The 25123-nt window shown below is 40.0% G+C and overlaps 1 protein-coding gene across 1 annotated transcript in view; it reads right to left on the minus strand.

Annotated features, from left to right (window-relative positions):
• The window catches only part of FBXO15 (F-box protein 15), a 30257-nt gene extending 5437 nt beyond the window's left edge, over positions 1–24820 (minus strand). Inside the window, exons 1-8 of the mRNA XM_077809084.1 lie at positions 24724–24820; positions 22396–22500; positions 18903–19145; positions 18283–18492; positions 14250–14379; positions 13328–13410; positions 10545–10690; positions 1135–1259 (exon numbers count right to left, since the gene is read on the minus strand). Coding sequence (XP_077665210.1) covers positions 1135–1259; positions 10545–10690; positions 13328–13410; positions 14250–14379; positions 18283–18492; positions 18903–19145; positions 22396–22500; positions 24724–24818 — 1137 coding nt within the window. The 5' untranslated portion in view covers positions 24819–24820. The remainder of the gene's footprint in view (positions 1–1134; positions 1260–10544; positions 10691–13327; positions 13411–14249; positions 14380–18282; positions 18493–18902; positions 19146–22395; positions 22501–24723) is intronic.
• Positions 24821–25123: the final 303 nt, after the last annotated feature.

A 25123-nucleotide genomic window follows, 5' to 3' on the forward strand; every position in this document is an offset into this window, starting at 1 on the left:
CCTCCCACACCCAAACTCCCTCCCAGAGCCCAAACCCCTCCTGCACCCTAGCCCCCTGCCCCAGGCCTGAGCCCACTCCCACACTCCAAACCCCTCATCCCCAGCCCCATCCCAGAGCCTGCAGCCTAGAGCCCCTCCCACACCCTGAACCCTCATTTTTGTCCCCACCCCGGACCCTGCACCCCAACCCCTTGCCCCAGACAAGTGAAAGTGAGTGAGAGCGAGCAACAGAGGGAGGGGGGCTGGAGTGAGTGGTGGTGGTGGGAGGGGGGCCTCAGAGAAGCGGCGCAGCCTCAGGGATGGGACAGGGAAGGGGGTGAGACAAGGGTGTTTGGTTTTGTGCAATTAGAAAGTTGGCAACCCTACCTCTGGGCAAAGACCAAGCATAAGAAATTTCAGTCAAAAAGGAATTTGAGGATGTTATAAACAATTGAAGAGTGAGGACTCAATGGAAGTTTGAATTCAATCTTAACTGCAGTGGGTATTGCCACCAGCAGCAGTAGTAAATTGTTAAAAATTAAGCTGAATTTTACACTCACTGTCGCACAGGACAACCTATGAACACTGTAAAGCATAATGCAGGCAGTTTAACATGTATGAACCAAATATTAACTCACTCATCATACAGTACTTCTTTCTGCTCATCCTGCCTAACTGCAAAATGGCAACTCCTATTAATTATATTTGTTTATGTCAAAATAATATTATAAAATATCAAATTCAAGCATAAACTCTTTAGTATATATTCATTTTTAGGACTGTTTGAAAGATTTGTGTAGAGATTACTTCAGATATGTGCTCATTTAAAGGTTTCCAATCTACAAAAGTTAAATATGTTAAAAATGTATTTTTAAACACTGTTGCAGTACTGCAGTAAATTACTTCAATCTCCTTATTAAAAATATGCATGTTTGTAGTTTATGGACAGTCCTCTTTTAGGAATTTAGTACAACAGAGTCCTAGGCAGGCATTTCTCAAGAATAGCATTAGCTTCACAACCTCCATAACATCTAGATTTTATGAGATTTTTTTACAAGTTAAACTACCCAAAATAACTTTGTAACATATTTAGCAAGCATATATCACTACTTTTTTTAAATAACTATTTCCAGAAACAAAACGTTAGTGATTTACCTGTACGCTGCCTTTAAACACATCAGTTCTCCAGAAGAAGCCAACTTTCCCAGCAAGAGGTAAATGTTGTGAATTATTTTTTAAACTTATAACTGTGAGCCTCAAGTATCCATTTTGAATGTAATCTGAAAAGATTAACAATACATGCATAGTTAGAGCACAACAAATCTAACTAGGTCAGCCACTCAGGGAATGTTCTTACCTCTACATTTCCTTTCTTTAAACCCTCTATTCACAACCTGCACATTAATGGGATACTTTCCTCAAGAGCCAATAATTCTTCATACCCAACCAGCTGAAAAATTCAAGCCAGCATGTCTCAAAGATGCAAAGGATTAGTTTATTTTCTGAGGTGACAAAAGATGGGGAGGGGTTAGGATTTTCATTTTATTCAAATACTGAAATCTGACGCCAACCCAGTAAAGTTAAAAAGAATGCAAAAAAAAAGAGTCCCAAATTAAATGTTACAATCCCTACAAAAACATCAGGCTTAACATCAGAAAAGGAGAAGAGAAGCGGTGCTTCATTATCACTCTTTTGTCCACTTTGTTTGATGCAAGCTATCATGCTGAACCAATATCGATTCCAGGGTGCATTTATTTATATCAGCAAGTGGAAAACTTTGATTTAAATAAATGATTTATGTTTCTTGCTTGTCCTGTTATTTTTCCAAAGAAAGATTCATTTTCATTGGTTAGTACAACCATTAAAATATATTGTTTTAATTATGTACAATTAAATATAGCCTTTATATTGGATCTGGTACAACTTTTTGCTAACCAAGAGGGAAAGAATTCCTGTTGGTTTTTTCTCCCCAAATATGAAGAGTTTCTTTCTAATGGACATGGAATATTCTGAGGCCTGATTATATTTTGGTGTTCATCTTAATAATCCATAGATATCTGACAAGGACAAACTATCACTTCATAAGATAAGTGAACTTCTTCATAAGTAACTAGGTCTCCTTGAAGCAGAGATACTAAGGCTGATAAATCACCATGAGCAAGAAGGGAGGAGGGAGTGTCATTGGAGTTTTTTACCATACTGATGAAGGAAAAGGAAACACCAGGTCTAGCCTTCCATAGATGATCTCAATCGCTTACGAATACAGGGTTGGAGTCACCCACGCTGACACAAAAGGTGGTTCTTTTTGCTGATACAGACTAACACAGCTGCTACTCTGAAACCTATGTACTATGTGTATCATACAACTTTTAAAACCAAACTTTGTATCTGTGGATAATCTAAGCACTATATCCAGAGGTACAGACACATTTCTCAGCCTATGTATTATATAATTTTTTAATGTTAGCTTTAATAAAATTTTAAATTCTGTTTTTTTTTTTAAAACAATGCTGCTCTCTCTTTCCCCCCACATTGCAACAAAGTTGAAAACAAACTGATTTGATGTACTGCATGACTGTCTGGCAAGCTACCAAAATGCATATTTGTATTAGCTCACATCTAAAACTTTATGCCAACAAAATCCTCAGTGAGACGCATATGGTATGCAGAAATAGAGCAGTGAGAGACAGAGAGAGGAAGTTCTCTCCCTCCATTTACAAATGTTTGTAAAGTGCTTTGAGAGCCTTCATTGAAAACAATTTAAATTAAAGTGACAAAGTATTATTACATACTATTTTAACAAACTATACTCTAGTTCTACTATAGAACAAAATAAAATACCAATTCCTTATGTACAATGGCCAAAAATTTTAAACTTTGGTGCCTAAAGCTAGGTACAATAATACAAAATTAGCTGCTTACCTTTAGAAACCACCTGAAATTTTTGGTCTATACTGTGACGCTGCACGGAATCTGGGGGACACTTGAGAATATTATGAATATTAATATTGTAAAACTGTAATGAGTTATGCCAGATATGCCATGTGAGGTATCTGCAAAAAATGTTGTAATTTGCCAGACATGATAATCTAATTTTTCTGTTTGTATCCCCTTTGTATTATCAGTTATAGATACGTATGTATGTCTATATTTCAAACTTGTGCTATGCTTTTGAGTGACACCCCCAGACAGTTTGGCATCAGCACTGCCTAGCCTGCTTGATGGCCCATTAAGGACCATCAGCTATATAAATGACCCATTGAGAGAGACAGCAGATAAAACTTATGACTTGTGGATAAGTGAATATCATTCCTTTGGGGAAAATGCTTATTAACCAGTTTTGTTTTTTAAAGTCCCATTTGCAAAAGCTTAGCTTCAAATGGAAACTCTTAATGTTCTCTCTGTGCTAACGGTAGGTATTTATCCCAACCTAAACTCTGTTGTATTGGATTTATATTACCTAGGTTTGGAATTTGACCTTTCAGATTTAGAGAAACGAAGTATCAGAGTAACAGCCGTGTTAGTCTGTATTCGCAAAAAGAAAAGGAGTACTTGTGGCACCTTAGAGACTAACCAATTTATTTGAGCATGAGCTTTCGTGAGCTACAGCTCACTTCATCAGATGCATACCGTGGAAACTGCAGCAGACTTTATATATACACAGAGAATATGAAACAATACCTCCTCCCACCCCACTGTCCTGCTGGTAATAGCTTATCTAAAGTAATCTTCAGGTTAGGCCATTTCCAGCACAAATCCAGGTTTTCTCACCCTCCACCCCCCCACACAAATTCACTCTCCTGCTGGTGATAGCCCATCCAAAGTGACAACTCTTTACACAATGTGCATGATAATGAAGTTAGGCCATTTCCTGCACAAATCCAGGTTCTCTCACTCCCTCACCCCCCTCCAAAAACCCACCCCCATACACACACAAACTCACTCTCCTGCTAGTAATAGCTCATCCAAACTGACCACTCTCCAAGTTTAAATCCAAGTTAAACCAGAACATCTGGGGGGGGGTAGGAAAAAACAAGAGGAAATAGGCTACCTTGCATAATGACTTAGCCACTCCCAGTCTCTATTTAAGCCTAAATTAATAGTATCCAATTTGCAAATGAATTCCAATTCAGCAGTTTCTCGCTGGAGTCTGGATTTGAAGTTTCTTTGTTTTAAGATAGCGACCTTCATGTCTGTGATTGCGTGACCAGAGAGATTGAAGTGTTCTCCGACTGGTTTATGAATGTTATAATTCTTGACATCTGATTTGTGTCCATTTATTCTTTTACGTAGAGACTGTCCAGTTTGACCAATGTACATGGCAGAGGGGCATTGCTGGCACATGATGGCATAAATCACATTGGCGGATGTGCAGGTGAACGAGCCTCTGATAGTGTGGCTGATGTTATTAGGCCCTGTGATGGTGTCCCCTGAATAGATATGTGGGCACAATTGGCAACGGGCTTTGTTGCAAGGATAAGTTCCTGGGTTAGTGGTTCTGTTGTGTGGTATGTGGTTGTTGGTGAGTATTTGCTTCAGGTTGCGGGGCTGTCTGTAGGCAAGGACTGGCCTGTCTCCCAAGGTTTGTGAGAGTGTTGGGTCATCCTTTAGGATAGGTTGTAGATCCTTAATAATGCGTTGGAGGGGTTTTAGTTGGGGGCTGAAGGTGACGGCTAGTGGTGTTCTGTTATTTTCTTTGTTAGGCCTGTCCTGTAGTAGGTAACTTCTGGGAACTCTTCTGGCTCTATCAATCTGTTTCTTTACTTCCGCTGGTGGGTATTGTAGTTGTAAGAAAGCTTGACAGAGATCTTGTAGGTGTTTGTCTCTGTCTGAGGGGTTGGAGCAAATGCGGTTGTATCGCAGAGCTTGGCTGTAGACGATGGATCGTGTGGTGTGGTCAGGGTGAAAGCTGGAGGCATGCAGGTAGGAATAGCGGTCAGTAGGTTTCCGGTATAGGGTGGTGTTTATGTGACCATTGTTTATTAGCACTGTAGTGTCCAGGAAGTGGATCTCTTGTGTGGACTGGACCAGGCTGAGGTTGGTGGTGGGATGGAAATTGTTGAAATCATGGTGGAATTCCTCAAGGGCTTCTTTTCCATGGGTCCAGATGATGAAGATGTCATCAATATAGCGCAAGTAGAGTAGGGGCTTTAGGGGACGAGAGCTGAGGAAGCGTTGTTCTAAATCAGCCATAAAAATGTTGGCATACTGTGGGGCCATGCGGGTACCCATAGCAGTGCCGCTGATCTGAAGGTATACATTGTCCCCAAATGTGAAATAGTTATGGGTAAGGACAAAGTCACAAAGTTCAGCCACCAGGTTACCCGTGACATTATCGGGGATAGTGTTCCTGACGGCTTGTAGTCCATCTTTGTGTGGAATGTTGGTGTAGAGGGCTTCTACATCCATAGTGGCCAGGATGGTGTTACCAGGAAGATCACCGATGGATTGAAGTTTCCTCAGGAAGTCAGTGGTGTCTCGAAGATAGCTGGGAGTGCTGGTAGCGTAGGGCCTGAGGAGGGAGTCTACATAGCCAGACAATCCTGCTGTCAGGGTGCCAATGCCTGAAATGATGGGGCGCCCAGGAGTTCCAGGTTTATGGATCTTGGGTAGTAGATAGAATATCCCAGGTCGGGGTTCCAGGGGTGTGTCTGTGCGGATTTGATCTTGTGCTTTTTCAGGAAGTTTCTTGAGCAAATGCTGTAATTGCTTTTGGTAACTCTCAGTGGGATCATAGGGTAATGGCTTGTAGAAACTCGTGTTGGAGAGCTGCCGAGCAGCCTCTTGTTCATATTCCGACCTATTCATGATGACAACAGCACCTCCTTTGTCAGCCTTTTTGATTATGATGTCAGAGTTGTTTCTGAGGCTGTGGATGGCATTGCGTTCCGCATGGCTGAGGTTATGGGGCAAGTGATGCTGCTTTTCCACAATTTCAGCCCGTGCACGTCGGCGGAAGCACTCTATGTAGAAGTCCAGTCTGCTGTTTCGACCTTCAGGAGGAGTCCACCTAGAATCCTTCTTTCTGTAGTGTTGGTAGGGAGACCTCTGTGGATTAGTATGTTGTTCAGAGGTATTTTGGAAATATTCCTTGAGTCGGAGACGTCGAAAATAGGATTCTAGGTCACCACAGAACTGTATCATGTTCGTGGGGGTGGAGGGGCAGAAGGAGAGGCCCCGGAATAGAACAGCTGCTTCTGCTGGGCTGAGAGTATAGTTGGATAGGTTAACAATATTGCTAGGTGGGTTGAGGGAACCATTGCTGTGGCCCCTTGTAGCATGTAGTAGTTTAGAAAGTTTAGTGTCCTTTTTCTTTTGTAGAGAAGCAAAGTGTGCGTTGTAAATGGCTTGTCTAGTTTTAGTAAAATCCAGCCACGAGGAAGTTTGTGTGGAAGGTTGGTTTTTTATGAGAGTATCCATTTTTGAGAGCTCATTCTTAATCTTTCCCTGTTTGCTGTAGAGGATGTTGATCAGGTGATTCCGCAGTTTCTTTGAGAGCGTGTGGCACAAGCTGTCAGCATAGTCTGTGTGGTATGTAGATTGTAATGGATTTTTTACCTTCAGTCCTTTTGGTACGATGTCCATCTGTTTGCATTTGGAAAGGAAGATGATGGCTGTCTGTATCTGTGCAAGTTTTTTCAAGCAGTAGATAGATTTCCACTCCATACGGCTAAATGCAGTGCCTTGCATAATGACAGGTTTCAGAGTAACAGCCGTGGCTTAAATAGAGACTGGGAGTGGCTAAGTCATTATGCAAGGTAGCCTATTTCCTCTTGTTTTTTCCTACCCCCCCCCCCCCCAGATGTTCTGGTTTAACTTGGATTTAAACTTGGAGAGTGGTCAGTTTGGATGAGCTATTACCAGCAGGAGAGTGAGTTTGTGTGTGTATGGGGGTGGGTTTTTGGAGGGGGGTGAGGGAGTGAGAGAACCTGGATTTGTGCAGGAAATGGCCTAACTTCATTATCATGCACATTGTGTAAAGAGTTGTCACTTTGGATGGGCTATCACCAGCAGGAGAGTGAATTTGTGGGGGGGGGTGGAGGGTGAGAAAACCTGGATTTGTGCTGGAAATGGCCTAACCTGAAGATTACTTTAGATAAGCTATTACCAGCAGGACAGTGGGGTGGGAGGAGGTATTGTTTCATATTCTCTGTGTATATATAAAGTCTGCTGCAGTTTCCATGGTATGCATCTGATGAAGTGAGCTGTAGCTCACGAAAGCTCATGCTCAAATAAATTGGTTAGTCTCTAAGGTGCCACAAGTACTCCTTTTCTTTCTAGAAACGAAGTAAAATCCTTAGATAAGTTACCTTCAGCCTGGCTTAATGTATGATGTTTTTAAAAAGCAGCAAAATTTTTAACCTAAAGGAAAATTTTTTCATTATATAACACATCATAGCAAGGATTCCCAAAATATATATGTGACCCGGGGTGCCTGGGGCAGCCGTCACTGGAAATGCCAAGGTTAGGGCAGGCTGCAAAAGGGAGCCAGATACTCCCAGGACTGGTGAGTAACACTGAAGTTAAACTCCCCAACCAGTCACAAACTGCGCTTCTGATCCCCCACACTGGTTATCAAGAAGCAAACAAAAAGAAATCACACAGCTGCCTTTATTTCATTCCAGTTCTCTAGACCCCAGTCAGCACCTAGGTCCAGTACAGTGAGAAGATATTTAAAAAACTCTGCTCACATATACAAAATGTTCTTCTGACCCCAAAGGGTCAGCCACATTACGAAGTCAGCATGAGTTTGGATCTTACCCAAAATACTTTTACCCTCGCCTCCTGAGGGAGGGCAGTTCTGGCTATAGACAATGCACTTAAATTCCAAGGACTCAGGAGCTCTCTTTTAATTTACAGGACTCTGTAGAGCTCTGAACATTTCTCTGACCTTTTCACTAACACCAGTTGAATCATCCGATGCAAATAACAGCCACTGAGAATTTATGCTTTTAAAAAATGAACTCATCATTCATGAATAAATCAATTCATTAATCATTCAGATCTACCTTTTGCACTTCTTCGTTCATTACGGAGACCCCAAGACACACGCACAGATTTATAGAACTGTTAGCATTTTAGATGTGTATAGCCTGGCTAGAAATCCCTGTGCTGATGCTGCGGTCATTGACCACAAAAGGCACATCTCCAAATCCAGACATATTCCCATTCCCAATACATCAAAATTCTGTCTCTCCCCTCAAAATAGATTCCATGTGTCCAAATCTAAACAATTATGCAATCTCCTCCCCACCCTTTTCAGGGCTACTTCCCCGTCTCCTCCTGAGTGTGCAGAAAACCCTTGGGCCACCCCACTTACTGCTTCCTCATCCCTCCTGTAGTTCACAGAATTCATGATCTGCTCCTCATTCCCCTCCAAGGAGGAATACAGTGGCTCCCCCTCACTTTGTTGCCCATACCACCTCCACTCCTCAGAAGAATCAGTGGTACTTCTGCTGCTTTGTCCTGTACCTCCCTCTTCCTCCCAACAGAAGGAAATAAAGGCTACCCAACCCCACCCACACTTGCGCAAGCAATATTTCCATCTGCTCTAGGTGATGAGTGGGTTTTTCAAGCCTCAGTATATAGGTAGACTAGAAAAATTCTTACTGCCCAGAAGCTCAGGACAAGCAGAGGTACTATGTAGACAAGTGTAAGATTTTTTGCCTTCCAGATAAGGAAAGCTGGAGACACAACCATAGCAGCTGACGGATATCTGCACAACATCTGGGCCAGGCAGTTGAGATTCGGGCTTCACGGAATGGTGAGAACCCATCTCTCTCTCTCTCTCTAGATATAGCCTTCTGACCCTGACTTGTGTGATCAGTTTTCTAAACCTGACTTTTTATAATCAAATTTAAGTTAGATTTAATATTATAACTGTTTTGTTTGTTTGGCTCCCCTTGTATGATTATTACCTGGCAATAAATAACTTGCATGGTTAAGCTGGTTGCTTCTTTCCCTCTTCTCTCTCCCCCTATCCCTCGTGGTGTTTTTTGGCTTCCCCATTTGCTCTGCAGCAACGCTCCTTGTACCTAAGCTAAAGATCCCTGCAGCACCCAAAAATCCTGTGGGGTTTGCTCATCAAGTGGGTTACTACCAGAACAATCGTAATGTGAAAGTGGGGATAGGGACGTGCAGAGACCAAGGGCCTATGAGGGTGGCAGCTTGGAAGTGCTGCTGGACCCAGCCTGCTGAGTCCAGTGACCTATACGGGGTCAGCTTGGGCGTGCTGATTAACCCCTTCCTCTCAAACGCGCTCTGTTAATATACGTGTGTGTGTCCGTCCATCCAATTCTGGGGCTAGAGGAACCCAGCCCTGGGGAACCTAGGTCATGCAGAATAGTTCCATCGGGAGGGAACTTGCAGAAAGTAGAGCTCCGTATGAGAACACAAGCGACACAAGCAGTACATTGACAGAATTACAGAACCCCAGCCCCCAGAAGAATAACCCTAATAAATGAGTGTACCCGAAAGTAACGGGCAAATTTGGTAACAAAGCATCAGCATTAGCCATTTATTGGAAAAATAATATGAAACAGTAATAATTGCTTACCTCAGTTTTTAAAAAACAACTGTTCATAGGGTATAGATTTTGTTCTCTCTCTATATATATATATGATTTTTAAAATTTAAAAAAAGTTTCCTTACCTCCTACATCCAACATAAAAAGGAATGCATATTTTTCATCATGTAATTTGAGAGGGGCTTGCGGGTGAGGGGAGAGGGAAGCATGGGGGAGAAAAAAGGATTTTCTGGTTTTATTTGTTGACTGGGGAAATTGTTATCTGAGTTTAATTATTTAATGCTGCCAGCTGGCAGCATTTACTTGTATGTTATTATTTAATGCTGCTGAGTGGTTATTACTGTAAGTTTAATTATTATTAGGACACTCAGAGCTTCTGCAAGGGCATGCTTTATTGTTAAGCCTAAGCCTAAATAAATAAAGTAAATAAATGTTATTGTAAATTATTTACAAACACTTATGCAATTTCTCACAACTTTGTATTGATTGCCATAACAATATGTATCTCAATCTAGAGAAGCAAACCAAACAATTATACTTTGTCTGAATCACAGTATGCTTATTAAGTTGCATTGTATCTGAACAATAAAGCTTTGTTAAAAATCACATCTAGTCAAAGCAAACTTAAGTAATTGAAGAAGAGCAATAAATTAAAAAAAAAACAACACATTGAAGTCAAGTCTTGGTTATTACATTTGTTTAATACGTTATAAAATTAATTCTGTTTTTGGAAATGCTTTGTTTGTTACCAAGATGCTTTATCCTAATTTCAGCCTTGAAATGTAAAGAACAGTTTTATTTTTAATCCAGAAGCCTGCATTTTAAAAAAAAGCAACAGACATTATAATATCTAGACTGTCAATTTGCCAGCAGTAGCCATCAAAATAATTCCACAACAAAAATGCAAGAAAAAAAAAAACTAGTTTGTCCTAAAAGCCTATTCTATTTTCTCCCTTAACAGAAAGAAGTTGAATACAAATGGGGGGAAATGAACCCAGAAACCATTTTTAAAGGAACATCTAAATTCCATTAACTCTACCTTTTCTGCAGAATAGATTGCGAAATGTACCACACATGTAAGTATGTCCTCCGCTGTGCATATCAATATGTAGTTGGTAGCCATGCAGTCCATATTCTGGGTCAACATCATCCAGCAGAGGTTTATGAGGGGGCAGGATATATTGTCTTAAATAAAATCAAGAGAAATCGGGTGGGGAAAAAACAATTTAGTATGGCAAGAAATGCTGAGTGGTTTCAGCAGAGGAAGCATTTTAAAAAGATTTGAAAAAGGGCAAACACAATTAGCAGTCAAGGTGTTCTACTTTCCTACTAAAATTTCTGAATCTCTAAGTTTCACTACAGTTTACCATATTCATTACAAGGTTTATTAATGTGCTGTAAAGACTAGTCAAAGGCAGCTAACTAAATTTACCACTAAATACACCTAAAGTGTGTACATGTAAAATTTCAATAGATGGACTTGTCTGCATTATATATAAGGGCAAATTAACTCTGAATCTAACATCCATCTGGCCACCTGCTTTTCTCTAACACAGTGGTTCTCAACATATTACATATTGTGGGCACATATGAGTGGGCCGCCACCACCGGACCTCGGGGGCCAGCTGGCTGCCCCATCCCCCCACCCGCAGCCACGTGGCTGCCCCAGCTGCCCACCCCCCCCAGTCCCCTGCCACGTGGCTGCCCCAGCCCCCAGACCTCGCAGGACCGGGCAGCTGCCCCAGACCCCGGACCCTGCGGGGCAAGCCAGCTACCCTGGATCCTGGAACTGGTGGGGCCAGTCGGCTGCCCCGGACCCCAGAGTTCATGACCCTCTGGGGCCAGCAGGGAGTCCTGGACCCCGTCTGGGAGACCAACTCCCTCACACTAGGTGGTGGGGCAGCCTGGACCCCTCTCCCCAGGCAGCAGGGAACCTGGGGCACATCCGCAGTCTTCAGCACTGTCATATATATAAAGGGAAGGGTAAACACCTTTAAAATCCCTCCTGGCCAGAGGAAAAACCCTTTCACCTGTAAAGGGTTAAGAAGCTAGGATAACCTCGCTGGCACCTGACCAAAATGACCAATGAGGAGACAAGATACTTTCAAAAGCTGGAGAGGGGAGAAACAAAGGTTCTCTCTGTCTGTGTGTGTGATGCTTTTGCCGGGGTCAGAACAGGAATGGAGTCTTAGAACTTAGTAAGTAATCTAGCTAGATATGTGTTAGATTCTGTTTTCTTTAAATGGCTGAGAAAATAAGCTGTGCTGAATGGAATGTAGATTCCTGTTTTTGTGTCTTTTTGTAACTTAAGGTTTCGCCTAGAGGGATTCTCTATGTTTTGAATCTGATTACCCTGTAAGGTATTTACCATCCTGATTTTACAGAGGTGATTCTTTTTACTGTTTCTTCTATTAAAATTTTTCTTTTAAGAACCTGATTGCTTTTTTCATTGTTCTTGAGATCCAAGGGTTTGGGTCTGTGTTCACATATGCAAATTGGTGAGGATTTTTATCAAGCCTTCCCCAGGAAAGGGGGTGTAGGGTTTGGGGAGGATTTTGGGGGGAAAGATATTTCCAAGCGGGCTCTTTCTCAGTTATATCTCTGTTAGATGCTTGGTGGTGGCAGGGATAAAGTACAAGGTCAAAAGGTAAAATAGTTTGTACCTTGGGGAAGTTTTAACCTAAGCTGGTAAAAATAAGCTTAGGGGGTTTTCATGCAGATCCTCACATCTGTACCCTAGAGTTCAGAGTGGGGAAGGAAACTTGACAAGCACACAGCTGACCTGGGCCGCAGCTGTGTTCTAATTGGCCCACATTCCGCGGGTTGAGAACCGCCGTTCTAACAGCAGGCAGGGAAATATAGTCTCCCTGTGCCTGAACCATAGTGGAAGGAGCAGAGTATTGAATCACTGGTGTGGGGTAACATTTTCAGAAGCACCTAAGTGACATAGGTCCCAATGAAGGTCAATGAGACAGGCTCTTAAGTCATTTACACTTAACAAACTAAGTCACTTAAACATATTGGAAATTTTTTCCCATATAAATGACTGCCCCAGTGGAGTGAAAGTTATTAGATATTGTGTGTGTGAAATGAATCCTAATGAAGGGGGCTGGGAAGGGGGGAGAGAAAGACATCATATCTACACCAGATAAAATGCTCCTTCAGCCTGGGAGGAAAGGGTATGAAGAAGAAGAAAAAAGAGCTGCTCAGGAAGGCTAGTGACATAGTAATCATTGTAACCATTATTTTGACATGTGTGAGGAAAAACTCACACATGAATATATTGCATTAATATACAGTGTTATATATACACCTAAGGACACTGTCTACTAGAAATCTAATAACTTTTTCAATAAGATTTAAAAGTAGATTCAGGTTCTAAATTAAATCACACTGCCACTTTTTGTGGATTTACAATGACATTTTCCTATTTTTTAAAATGTCCCTCTTCCCTGTGGGTCTGTCACACATCAGGAGAAAGTGACGAAAATAAACAAAAGAAAAAAAATACAGAAAAATTTCTAATTTCTTTCAGCTACAGTGAAAGGTTTCAGACACATGTGTAATTAGGTTTACAGGGTCTCTTTAATATATTACTTCACCACAGTACATTTTAGCATGGAAAACACAGGCCTATTCCACGCCATTTTGTAAACCAGTTATTGCAACTCCAGTTCACAACAGAGTTCTTATTCTTGGTTAGGGGGAACTACAATTGTTACTGAACTTTCTTGATCACCAATCAATTTTAATTTTCAAACTCAATGCTTTATTTAAAAGATCATCCCTAGCATCCACAGGCAAAGAGAAACCAGTACTTACATAGTGGCAGAGCCCAAAGTGCTTCTCTCAATAAGTTGATGATGATGAAGACTTGCCGTAACAAAAGCAATTCCATTTCCTTTCTGAAAAGTTAATTACAATGAATACCTTTCTCACCTGGAAGTATTGTGCATTAAAGCCCACAAATAAATGCTTCTTCTTTTGCTGCTGCAAGATTACCACAACGCATTAGTACAATTTTAATAATAGTTATACGTGGGCCACTAGTCACATAGAATGCTACCATAAACATTGTCCCAGCACAAGAACACATGAAGCACCACTGGATAGCTACCCATACGGGAAGATTCTCTGCAGTATCAGCAACAATTCATTAATCTTATTTTTCTACCTTATAATTAGCACTGTCACCTGAGAAGAGCACTCATAAAGGACTGTAAAGGGGTCTAAGGCAGCTCATGCCCTGTAACTGTGACAGTACAGTGAGAATAGGTGGTGTTGTATGTAGCCTGGTGATCCAGTCTAAAGTCGGGGGAACCACAGAGTAGCACTCTGGGAGAATGCAGATCAGGGCCTGTCTCTTGGAAAGAGTGCCCACAGAAAGTCTGGGGGAGAGATCACAGGTGCAGCTTGCCCTTGAACTGTGATACTTTGTCAATTAAAAAAATCCCTGGCACATCAAAAACTGGAAGAGGAAAATAAACCGTACAATGCACATATGAATGTTACACTGAAATAATTAGAAATCTATATTTTTAAAGCATAAATGAAGGTGTTCCAAAATAGTACAGGGGGCCTTGACTGTGGATTCCTATTAGGCTATGGAAGTAATTTGCACGCATCTTCTTTATCTGCATATATATGTCTGAACTTTACAAAAGAAAAAAAAGGAAAGATGGAGGAAACTGTGCCTTCCAGGCTACCATAATGAATAATATACTGTAGCTGAATGTAGTCTTACCTTCCAGAGACCCACCAGGAGTCCTGGGTTCAGATGGAAAAGTTGCACAAGCATGTCAGAACCAATCATTGTTGTCACTTTAGTGAGGTTAGTAAGGTTGAACTCAGCAATTAAGGAACGTCGCCGTGGTCTTTGAAGAGACATAGCAGAGTAAAGAAAGACACGAGAGTGCCAGTATTAATATGAAAGTTCAGCCACTTTTCATTTTCTCCCTGGGCACTAAAACAAATTGTTCTGAAACCGTGCAGTATGAGAAGCAGTAAAAAGTCTAACTAGCAGCTTACCAGCAGGACTGCAAAGCCTAGTGGGAAGAGAATCTCCAGGAAGGATGTCTACCAAAATCTATCACAGGCTGGTATTACATATCCACTGTACAGTTCAACAAGAGGAACTGATATGCTCACTAAATTTCTTAAATGCCCAGAGGGTTCTTTTATTAACAAATGTGTCATTATAAAGAAAATGTTTCCATAGCAAAGGGAATCATGAAATATTCATCAACATTAAGCAGGCAATTTAGGAAGGTAAAGCTTTCTCAGAACAAGTGAAATTTGAACCAAAAGGTCATTTACTATACAGTTGTATTTTTCAGGTTTTTTTACCAATTTGGGATGAAAAATTGGTGTAGAATGTATATTTAATACCATTGACTATTGCCTATTGTTGGCTGTTTGCAGGAATGTAAGTAGTGGCTCTATAGTGTGTTCAATCCTTCCCATCAGTTTCACAAGATATTGTTTGGCAATTGCTCACTCTCCACAAAGACCCTTGTAAAGATCCATAGTGTCACTCTTCCCATGCTTCTATGTTTTTGTGTGTGTGTGTTTGTTTTAAAAAAAAAGCAGGATGCTATCAGCAAGCAATTGCAGCTGCAAACACATCCCAACCATAACAATATGCTCAGTTCTTCATTCCTAGAACTTCAGAAGTGTAATTTTTAGGATATAAGACTACATGTCCTTTTACTGAAATTCAGATTCTTTAGGCGCAATAATTCTCCCAGTGTGTGACCAAGAACAAGGATCTGGATGAAAATGAACAAGCAGCAACTCATCCAAATAAGGAAGAAGGGATGCTTGTTGGCAAATGAGACATTTAGGAGGAACACGTAGTAGGAACAAAGAGACTGTATTATCGATTGAGGAGAACTAGCTTCTGCTAAAATAGTTCACAGCTTCAGAATCCTAATTAGATCCAAAATGGTTCCTGGATTTCCTGATAGTAGCAGTATTACCTTTCTTCATCTACCAATACAGCAGTAGGTGAAGAAAGGTGAACCTTACAACAGTTACTCACACCTTTGCAACTTCCAGCTTGCCTACTGCCATGGTCCACTTACAGCTTCCTGTGATGTCCAGGAAGCTAGGGAAGAAAAAAATACTTCCCAGGCAGCCATTTTGAAATAATGTTTTAGTTTTTCTTTTATGGAGTGCATTAGGACTGCTTCTATGTGTTTTTTCACACATGTTAACATTAGACGATTTTCAGAAGAAAACAGGTTTTTACGCATTTTAAATAAAGTTTAGTAAATACAGATTAGTCCCTTTTCCAGTAATTTACAAAAGAAAGTGGATTATTGCATAGTGAGAAAAAGGGAAAAAGAAAGTTTTAAAACTGCAGGAAAGGAAAAGTACAGAACGTTTTAAAATGGCAAGAAAGGAAAAAAAGAGAAAGGTTCAAAACAGCAGAAAGAGGTAAATAACACTTCCTTACTCACTTTCTCCACAACATTCATGATTTTATAGACCTCTATCATATCCCCTCTTAGCTGTCTCTTTTCTAAGATGAACAGTCAGAGTCTTTTTAGTCTCTCCTCATGTAGTAACTAATCATTTTTGTTGCCTTTCTCTGTACTTTTTTCAAATTCTAATATATCTTTCTTGACATGGGTCGACCAGAACTGCAATGCAGTATTCGAAGTGTGGATGTACCATGGATTTATAAAGTGGCAATATGGTATATTCTGCCTTATTTTTTCTCCCCTTCCTTATGATTCCTAATATTCTGTTAGATTTTTTGACTGCAGCTGAGCATTTAGCAGATTTTTTCAGAGAACTATCCATGACTGCAAGGTGTCTTTCTTGAGGGCTAACAGCTAATTTAGACCCCATCATTTTGTATGTATAGTTGAGATTATGTTTTCTACTGTACATTACTTTCGATTTATCAACACTGAATTTCATCCTCCATACCTTCATCCTTTGTTGCCCTGTTTTGTGAGATCCTTTTGTAACTCTTCACAGACTGCTGGGATTTAACTATCTTGAGTAATTTTGTATTGTCTGCAAAGTTGGCCACGTTACTGTTTTCCCCTTTTTTCAGATCATTTATAAATATGTTGAACAGCACAGGTCCTAGCACAGATCTTTGGGATATACCACTATTTACCTCTCTCCACTATAAAAACTTACCATTTATTCCTACCTTTTGTTTCCTATCTTTTAACCATCGCTGATCCAAGAGGAAACCTTCCCTATTGTCCCTTGACTGCTTACTTTGCTTAAGAGCCTTTGGTAAGGGAACTTGTCAAAGGCTTTCTGAAAATCCAAGTACATTATATCCACGGGATCACCCTTGTCCATATGCTTGCTGACCCCCTCAAAGAATTCTAATAGATTTATGAGGCATGATTTCCCTTTACTAAGGTCACACTGATTCTTCCCCAGCATATCATATTCATCTGTGTGTACGGTAATTCTGTTCTTTACTACAGTTTCAAACAATTTGCTTAGTACTAAAGTTAGGGTTATTGGCCTGTAATTGCCAGGATTGCCTCTGGAGCCATTTTTAAAAAAATCCTAGGGAACTTGATGGTACGGACTGTCCTGTGAAAAAACAAAAAATTTCACAATCACATGTACTTTTTCTTAAAAATCAGAAGTCTAATTCATTGTGATTTGTTAACTGGAATACTTGTTAATATAGTTCCAGCCAAGGATTGGTAAGTTACCCAGGGAAACCAAAATAAGCCAACATTTTCCAATAAGAAGAAAAACACTTTACTTTTTATATGCATAAAGTCTTCTTTTAATCATAGCCAAACACCTCTCAATGGCTATGGCTAATCAACTAAAAGTGGAAGTTCCCAGGGGTACAAACATACCGCCTTCCCTAATAAACCAGATTGTGTAGGACAGGCTCAAAAAGTCTTCTTTCCAGACATAAGAACATTTACTTTGTAAACTATTTCAGTTAACAGATCACAAAGAGTTAGATCAGCAATTTTAAAAAATACATGAGGTTGTTGAGGGTAAAGAAAGTCAATGGGCATGTTACCAACAACATCAAAGAATTTAAATATATATATATATAATTTTCTCTTCTCCACATACATCACTCACTCTTCCTGGACAATGACACTAGATCAACACGTTTGTGTTCCAGGTCTTATGCACTACCATACTGTTGTGTGCAATTTCACATCTCACACAAACATTTAAATTACTGACTAACACTCTGAAACCCTTCCACTTACACCAAAGAAATCCTATCATGGATGTTTTAAAGAATTTATTAAAATCTCCCTTTAATTCATTTAGGTTTTCTAAACATACACACATTTGTTTTAAACAAAAAAAATTCAGGTTAAAATATATTTTAACAACATTTTCTTATTTGTGTAACAAACGTCTTAGATTAATATATATGATTAAATAGAGGCAAAGAATTGTTCTCACGGATTTTTAATTACAAGTTTTCCATGAGTCTGGATTTACCATTCTATCTTATTTATACCTATGCTTAGACTGTCAGTTTTCCAAGACAGGAAGTGTCTTTATTTTTCTGTATTGTACATGGCCAGTCACTATATCACACCTACTCAGTTAATAAAATAATGTAATAAATAATATATAATTTTGTTAAATTCTCTATTCTCTCTGGAGACATGAAGAACAAGAAATAGATTTCCTAGGATAGGCTGTAGAAGGACTCAAAATAATTCACTGGTTGGGTCAGTTTTAGGTCAGGCAATTTCCACACAGACTATTCCAACAATATTTAATTGTATGAAAATACTTTAATTTAAACTCACCCATTCTTGGGGGGAACTTTACATTGGTCAAGAAGCAATGGTGTCACTCCACATAATTCCAGAGTTGACAAGGTGTCTAAACATGGCCAGTTTGTACCATACCAAAATACAGTAACAGATGTGTCATTAAAAGAGATGTCCACCTGCTCCATTACATGTTCCTTTCCATTTCTGTCCTTCAGTACAATCACCCAATTCAAACCACATGTTCTGTTATCGAGGAAGTAAAAACAATAAAAAAAGTTTTTAAAACAACCTCCCAGAGGTGATAAGAACAACGTATGGAACTTTAGAAATTCAGTCAGCAATGTCCCTGGGGATTCCTTGAAGAAGAGCATGTATCCTTCCTATTACTTTCAATGGAAATAACCAAGGTGATTTCTCTTGAAGTGTCTTTTTCCCTGCAAGCAAAACTTAAAGAAATGTCTTATTTCACTTCTATTTTCATTAAGTTTTATCTTGTGACTAAATCACATTAATCAGATAGTGATAGCATCTCCCCATCATGATCTGAATTAGCATCTCTATTTCCCCATATACAGATACCATATAAAACCACTACGCCAACATTCTGAATGTAGCCTGGGAGTAAACACACTTTATGACAAGACATTACTTACTTGATAGCCTCTTTGGTTTTAAGTGGAAGGCCAGTGTAAGGGTTTATAGGTTTCAGAAGCTGAATTATTCTAGTTTTGCCAGCTGCTATTAGTTTCATGATATATTCGTTCTTCCAATATCCCAATTCTCTGTCCTGAATCATAGCATGGCTTAGTAAGACAGCTGTTTTTTCAACAGAGTTAGTTTTCCAATTTGTTCTTTTAGGTGGAAAAAAACTGGAGTAAATTTTGAACCAGATCACACTGGAAAAAACATTCAAGAGACAAAGTGAATCCCATAAAGAGTTATTACCAGTGAGGGCACAGACCAGTAAAGAACAGACCCACAAGCATCAGAATTAAAATATACAGTTGCATGTGCATCTCAGGCATTATTGAGAATCTTATTAAGAAAAAAATATATTAACCAACTTTAAAAACAAGTTGGGTTTGTTTGATTTAGGTGGATAAAGGGAATACAAATCATTTCTAGAAAGTCCCAACATCTAGGTTTTGCCTCAATGGCTGTTGTCCTTCTGTATTCATAATTTCCCCTTCTTTTAGTTTGTTGTTAAACCCCATATTCTGTATTAGTGCAGATATGCTAGAATTTAGATTGCTGGGGGAACGACAAATCACAAAATGAGAACCAAAGGGCATTTATACACATCTTGATATTTTTGTTGGATATAAAAAGTTTTACCTGACATCATACTACATCAGATACATCCTACTTATTACTCATTACCTTCTCAATCAATTATCACTAAGATCTGTGGGACTGTCTGAACAAAAACTGAGGAAGGACATCATAATAATAACCAACAGGAAGATGCAAAAGTGCCATTTGTGCTGCATTCCCCCACCTGTCCTCAGCCTGTCCTCAGTCAATGTCAGGGCAGCCACCTGGTACAAATTAGAAGGCTGCTTTAAATTGTGCTGGCTGTTAATGTCCCCAACGCCTAATTCAGCAGCTAGGTCATACCAGGGATGTACTGAACATGCCCTTTTTGTCCCAAGCACATCCCTTGCACCATGGCCAGAAGAGGGTACCAGCAAAGCTGCTACAGTGGCTCCAAGCCACCCAAGAGTTGCCACTTTTCCACATCTAGAGTGTTTTATAAATGTTATCTAGTTAATCCCCACTATACCCCAGGAAGGTAGATAAGTATCACTTATGTATGGGAAAAATGAGACAGCAAGGTTAAAGGATTGCCCAATGCCTAAAAGAGTCTGTTTCAGGGCCAGAATAAGAACTCAGGACTTCCCAATCCCTAGTCTTGTGATGCAGCACTAGACAACATCTCTCTCTCTTTCTCATGCATTTTTGTATGCATTTAAAAAGCATCCTTCTTTCCTCATGTTCTAATTCTTTCCCTCTGGGGCTGTCCTTTCCTCATTAAAATATGTTAAAATCATACAAATTAGAGATGAGGGGGAGGGAAAGGGGGACAGTATGCAATAAATATGTTACCATTTATCCTCTGAATACAATTTTACAAATGATGAACAGGATGTGCTACCAAAATATCAACCACACAGTCCATAGTAATTATACCAGAGACACATTATGGTGTTTTATTTCACACTTAGAAATTAGCCTCACCACAGGATTTTCACATCCACTGGCCAGCCAAGTCTTCCTTACCAGTCCCTGCTTTTTCCCAGATGAAAACTATGTTAACCTGCTCTAGTATGTTTCTCTGGGTCTTTTGCCATAAAATATTCAGGGCTTAGATGGCTCCCAGGCTGACCTCTGTCCAAGAGAACAGTCAGTCTCTCTCATATCAGCCTGTTTCCCGTGCCCTCAGTGGTTAATGTAAGTCACTACACATCACTACCACCAAGCTCTCTCGTCTTATGAGTACATCATTCCTTTTGTACGGGATTCTCTGGGAAATCAACATTAGTCTGATAGTCTAATTCATGTAAGATTTATGTGAAGCTTCCTCTCTTTAACTCTTTGAGCTGAGGCTGTGTAAAGCATACAGCCTGGGAGGCACAACTGGGGAGCTGCAGAGAGGCCCCCTGTAAGAGGCTGCAAAGATCATACCACCAACAGCCAAAGCTTTCAAGATCTCCTCCTCTTTCCTCCCACTCCTAGATTCTGATTTGAAAAAGGAATTCAGGATGGAGAAGTTAGATTTCAGAAAAAATCCCAGAAGCAGGACAGAGAGCTGAAAATGTTTAGCACTGGAGGCTGAGATAGGAAAGGAGACCTTGTTCTCAGAAAGGTCCAACACATCCCTGAGGCGTCTAGTACAGCATTTACCAACTAGGAGGAAGGCATGCCCCAAACTAAGCTATTGCAATCTCTCCCACTGACAGTAGTTGCAGTCATTCATGGTGTGAGCAGAAGAAAGTAGCTGGGAAAAGGCAAAGGAATTATTACAAGCCACAAGCTCCCTAAACCAGGGGTGCCCCCTTGCATTTATGTGGCCTGTGTGATATAATCACATTTTAAAATGAAATGAAATCCGAGGTTATTTATTTCTAGCCCTCATGGTTGCAAAGTAAATCTACCATATGTGAACCAAATGCAATCAATGCAGTGAATGTCAGCAGATGAAAGCAGTCATTTTGGACCATAACTCAGAGGTGCGGAGTTCCCTGACTCCTTAATCTTACTGGAGTGTCTGCTCCAAAGCCCAGCGATGACACTTCAGTGACAACAGTAACAATTTCAGTGCATATCATTTTAGCAGATGGGGTAGGAAATGGAGTGGGAGAAATTGGAGAAATAGGGGTGGGTCTATAGGGAAGCATATTTTCTCCCTAAGTGACGCTAAATACAACAACAAGGTACTGAAAAAATGATACCTAAACATTTTAATTACTACATACAGGTTGGCTTCTCCATTTGATCCATCTTCAAAGCTCCCAGTGACATCAGTGGGAGATCACTATGAATTGAGTCTTAAATTTATACTCTGACCCATGGACCATAATTAAACATGGAATTTAGCCCTTTCAACTGATACCCCTGCGATAAACCTTCTTCTATTTGCTTTTTCCTCCTGATTTAATCAAAAATAAATTCATTGCACTGTGACAAATGGAAGCAGCTGAAACCACCACCAGAACTGCCTGGCTACTTAAACCCCCTGCAACAAAGCAGGAAAAAACTGGAATGAAAAAGAAGGAACCTGAAAGGAAGGTGTGAAAATCCCTGCCTGTGAGGAGGGAGCCCGGCATCCTGTGCTGGTTTATCTAAATCAGAAAAAAAAGTATAAATGGATCTTATGAAGCAATAAATGCAAACGGGTAAGTTTTCAAAGCAGCGTGCTTGGTTTTAGCCACGTAAGTCCCATTAACTTTAATGGAACTCACACAGCTAAAACTGCATGCAATATATTGAAAATTTACCATACAGATTGCAATACAACAGAAAAATAGCTGCTGGGTACTTACATCAATTCCCTGGCATCAATGAAACTAAATTAAAAAGTCTTATATAACCCAGGTTAACTTGACTGCTGTGAGATTGAGATTACTATGTTTCCCCCCTTCTTACTTGTCACTGGCCAGATGATAGAAGCGTTTATTCACACAACCGATACACAACAGGGATACAGCATCCAAATAAGAAAATATCTTCAGGAGTATCTCTGATGGCATACTAAAAACAAAAAAAAAGGGAAAATATTACTGGACTTATGTGCAAAACAGAGCTGACAGGTGGCTAAAACCTTTAACCCCTCAGCACAAGAAAGTGATCAGGAGAGAGAGAAGCCACCACTTCATAAATCCACATGTCAAACCTGTCTTTGTAAAATGTTGTGTTCTCACATAGAGTGTTAACCTGCAGCCCTATCAGTTTTGATTTCTTGCTTTGATCTAAAGCCTTTGCTTACTGCACTTCACAACAGCCTATTGAAGTGGCACAAGATGTTAACTGCACGCTTAGTTCCTCATGCATTCATGTTACTTTTTTTTTGAGCTTTAAGCCAATTTAGTTTTGAAAAGTAACAGAATTCATTCAAATTATGTGAAATTATTCTGTTCACCCCTCCTCTGAGGTTCACAGTCTTTTTTCATATCATGGCTCCACGTTCAGTCACTCATCACTAATACCTCTCAAATGTATCCCAGAATCTTGTGTGTTCACTATCACTTTTCAAATGTGGTGTCAAGTCCCAAGATACTTTATCAACAGTGCCGACTCCAAACCAAACTTTGGTGGGATGCTATACCTCTCCTCAGCTCCATGTGTACTCATAAAAGGTCTAATCTAACTGCCATTAAAGTCAATGGAAAGACTACCGCTAACTTCAATAGGACTTGCAGGCATCCTCAGAGCACTTCCAAATGCAAAATTTGTCTTCCACTGTGGCTGTCAGGCTGTTCAATGAAGTGCAGGTGCCTTCCCTGAAATCCCATTGCTGCTGTTGCTTTGCAATCACCTGCTGGAATGTGCAAACCACAGCCTGGGGCATGAATCCTTTGTCTAGACTCTAGGGGTTGGAAGCCACAGGCCATTAGATTAACATTTGCATATGGTACAAAAGTCTGAAATAAACTTTTTCTATTGTCCTCATTTTTCTGAGCATTGCAGTACCCTGGTGTCAGAGTTACCACTGAACAAAGGAGCTACTGTGGGAATCAGCAACCTTAAGGTCTTTCCTGATGTCTATGTCCATTTGCAAGTGACCAAGCAAATCAATTATGGGTCAGAGCAGGTCAACTGTGGTTCTTGTGAAGAAGCTGCATGTTTAAGACTACTGTTTACTCCAGCAGTTTGTGATCTTCCAAACACAGGTTGATCAATACCACTAAATACTACGGGAAATATGTTAAAATTTCAACATCTAAGGCTGTGGTCACTTGCAACCACGGAATCTGATTGAAACTTTAATCCTGCTAGCTCAGATACCGAAGCAGTGAAGCCGTGACAGCATGGGCTTCAACGTGGGCTAGCCACCCCACTAATTACCTGGGGTCCCAATACAGCTTCATACCTAGTAAGATGCAAAAAGAGTTAAAAATAGTATCAAGTAGTTCCCTTGCTCTAGAGTCCCATCCACCAGTTTTGGATTTTATAACAACATTTTCCTTTTCTTTTTTTTCTTTTTTTTTTTTTTTAGAAAATGCTTTTCCCTTTTCCCTGTTGCTGTGTGAAAGACAACAGGGAAAAGTGATTAAATAATTAGCTACATAGGGAAATGCGGAAAATGGCTGCACACAACGTGCTATCAAATGCACAAAGTAAGCAAACTCAAAGAAGTTTCTCTAATCTTCCAGTTATAATAATCTCAGACGTTACTTGTACGACAGTAGGTACAAGATTTTTCAGAGAGAAATGTGATTTTTCTGTCGACGGTGTCCCTGTAACATTACCAGGCACAGCAGTACAGTTCCATCTTCAAGACCTGTTCTGAAGGAAGAGGCCACCCATTTTACATACCCCATCGCTCTAAAATTCCCTGTGCTAAATATACTTCTCACCATGAAAAGTATTTAAAAGTTTAATTACAAACTGCCATTTATTAAACTAACACTGTAACAACTTTGATTTTAAGAAGTGATATACCTGTAGTTCATTCATCAAGACCATAGGGTTGCACACAGGTAACTGAGGGACTAACATGGCCTGCAGAACCTTCATTAAAGGGTGAAAATGCACAAGAAAAGACCCAGTTTATTACTCAGGGCCCAATTTGAAGCTTCAAGGTAGGCTGGTGTAAACCACTCGATCCACTTTTATATTAAGAATATTTTATATGGAAGTCACTGAGATACAAATATGGAACTCCACTAGGCTATTTTTAAACATGATTATATTTCAGAGTAGAACAGCCTCTTTAAAATTTGATTATCACATTGAAGCCACAGACATACTTACCTCTCAATGCATGGGCAAGATTTTGATTTCATAGAAGTCTTCTGATAATGCCTTTGAATGCAAATATTTTGGGTTTCAGATAGTTTCGCAGACATGGCAGTGAAGATTCCTGACCTCTTACTACAGACAAAGATAAGGCTGTTAATAGTCACATAATCATTAACTGAGGGAAAAAAAATATGTAGCAATATGCACTATGCCTCACAACAGAAACAAAATTCAGAAGGACATGTTATATGGCCAATGTTTCACTTCATAATCAGCACTTCAGTAATGTGAAATTATTGAGCTGATGGGAGGAAATGGGGCTGAAACATAGGGCTCTGCTATGACCACTCAGATGAATGGTACCATGACAATAGCCAGTTTTACCAATGAAGGCAATCCAGTCACCTTGTTA

Source organism: Eretmochelys imbricata, chromosome 2, assembly GCF_965152235.1.
Source record: "Eretmochelys imbricata isolate rEreImb1 chromosome 2, rEreImb1.hap1, whole genome shotgun sequence".
Lineage (NCBI taxonomy): Eukaryota > Metazoa > Chordata > Testudines > Cheloniidae > Eretmochelys > Eretmochelys imbricata.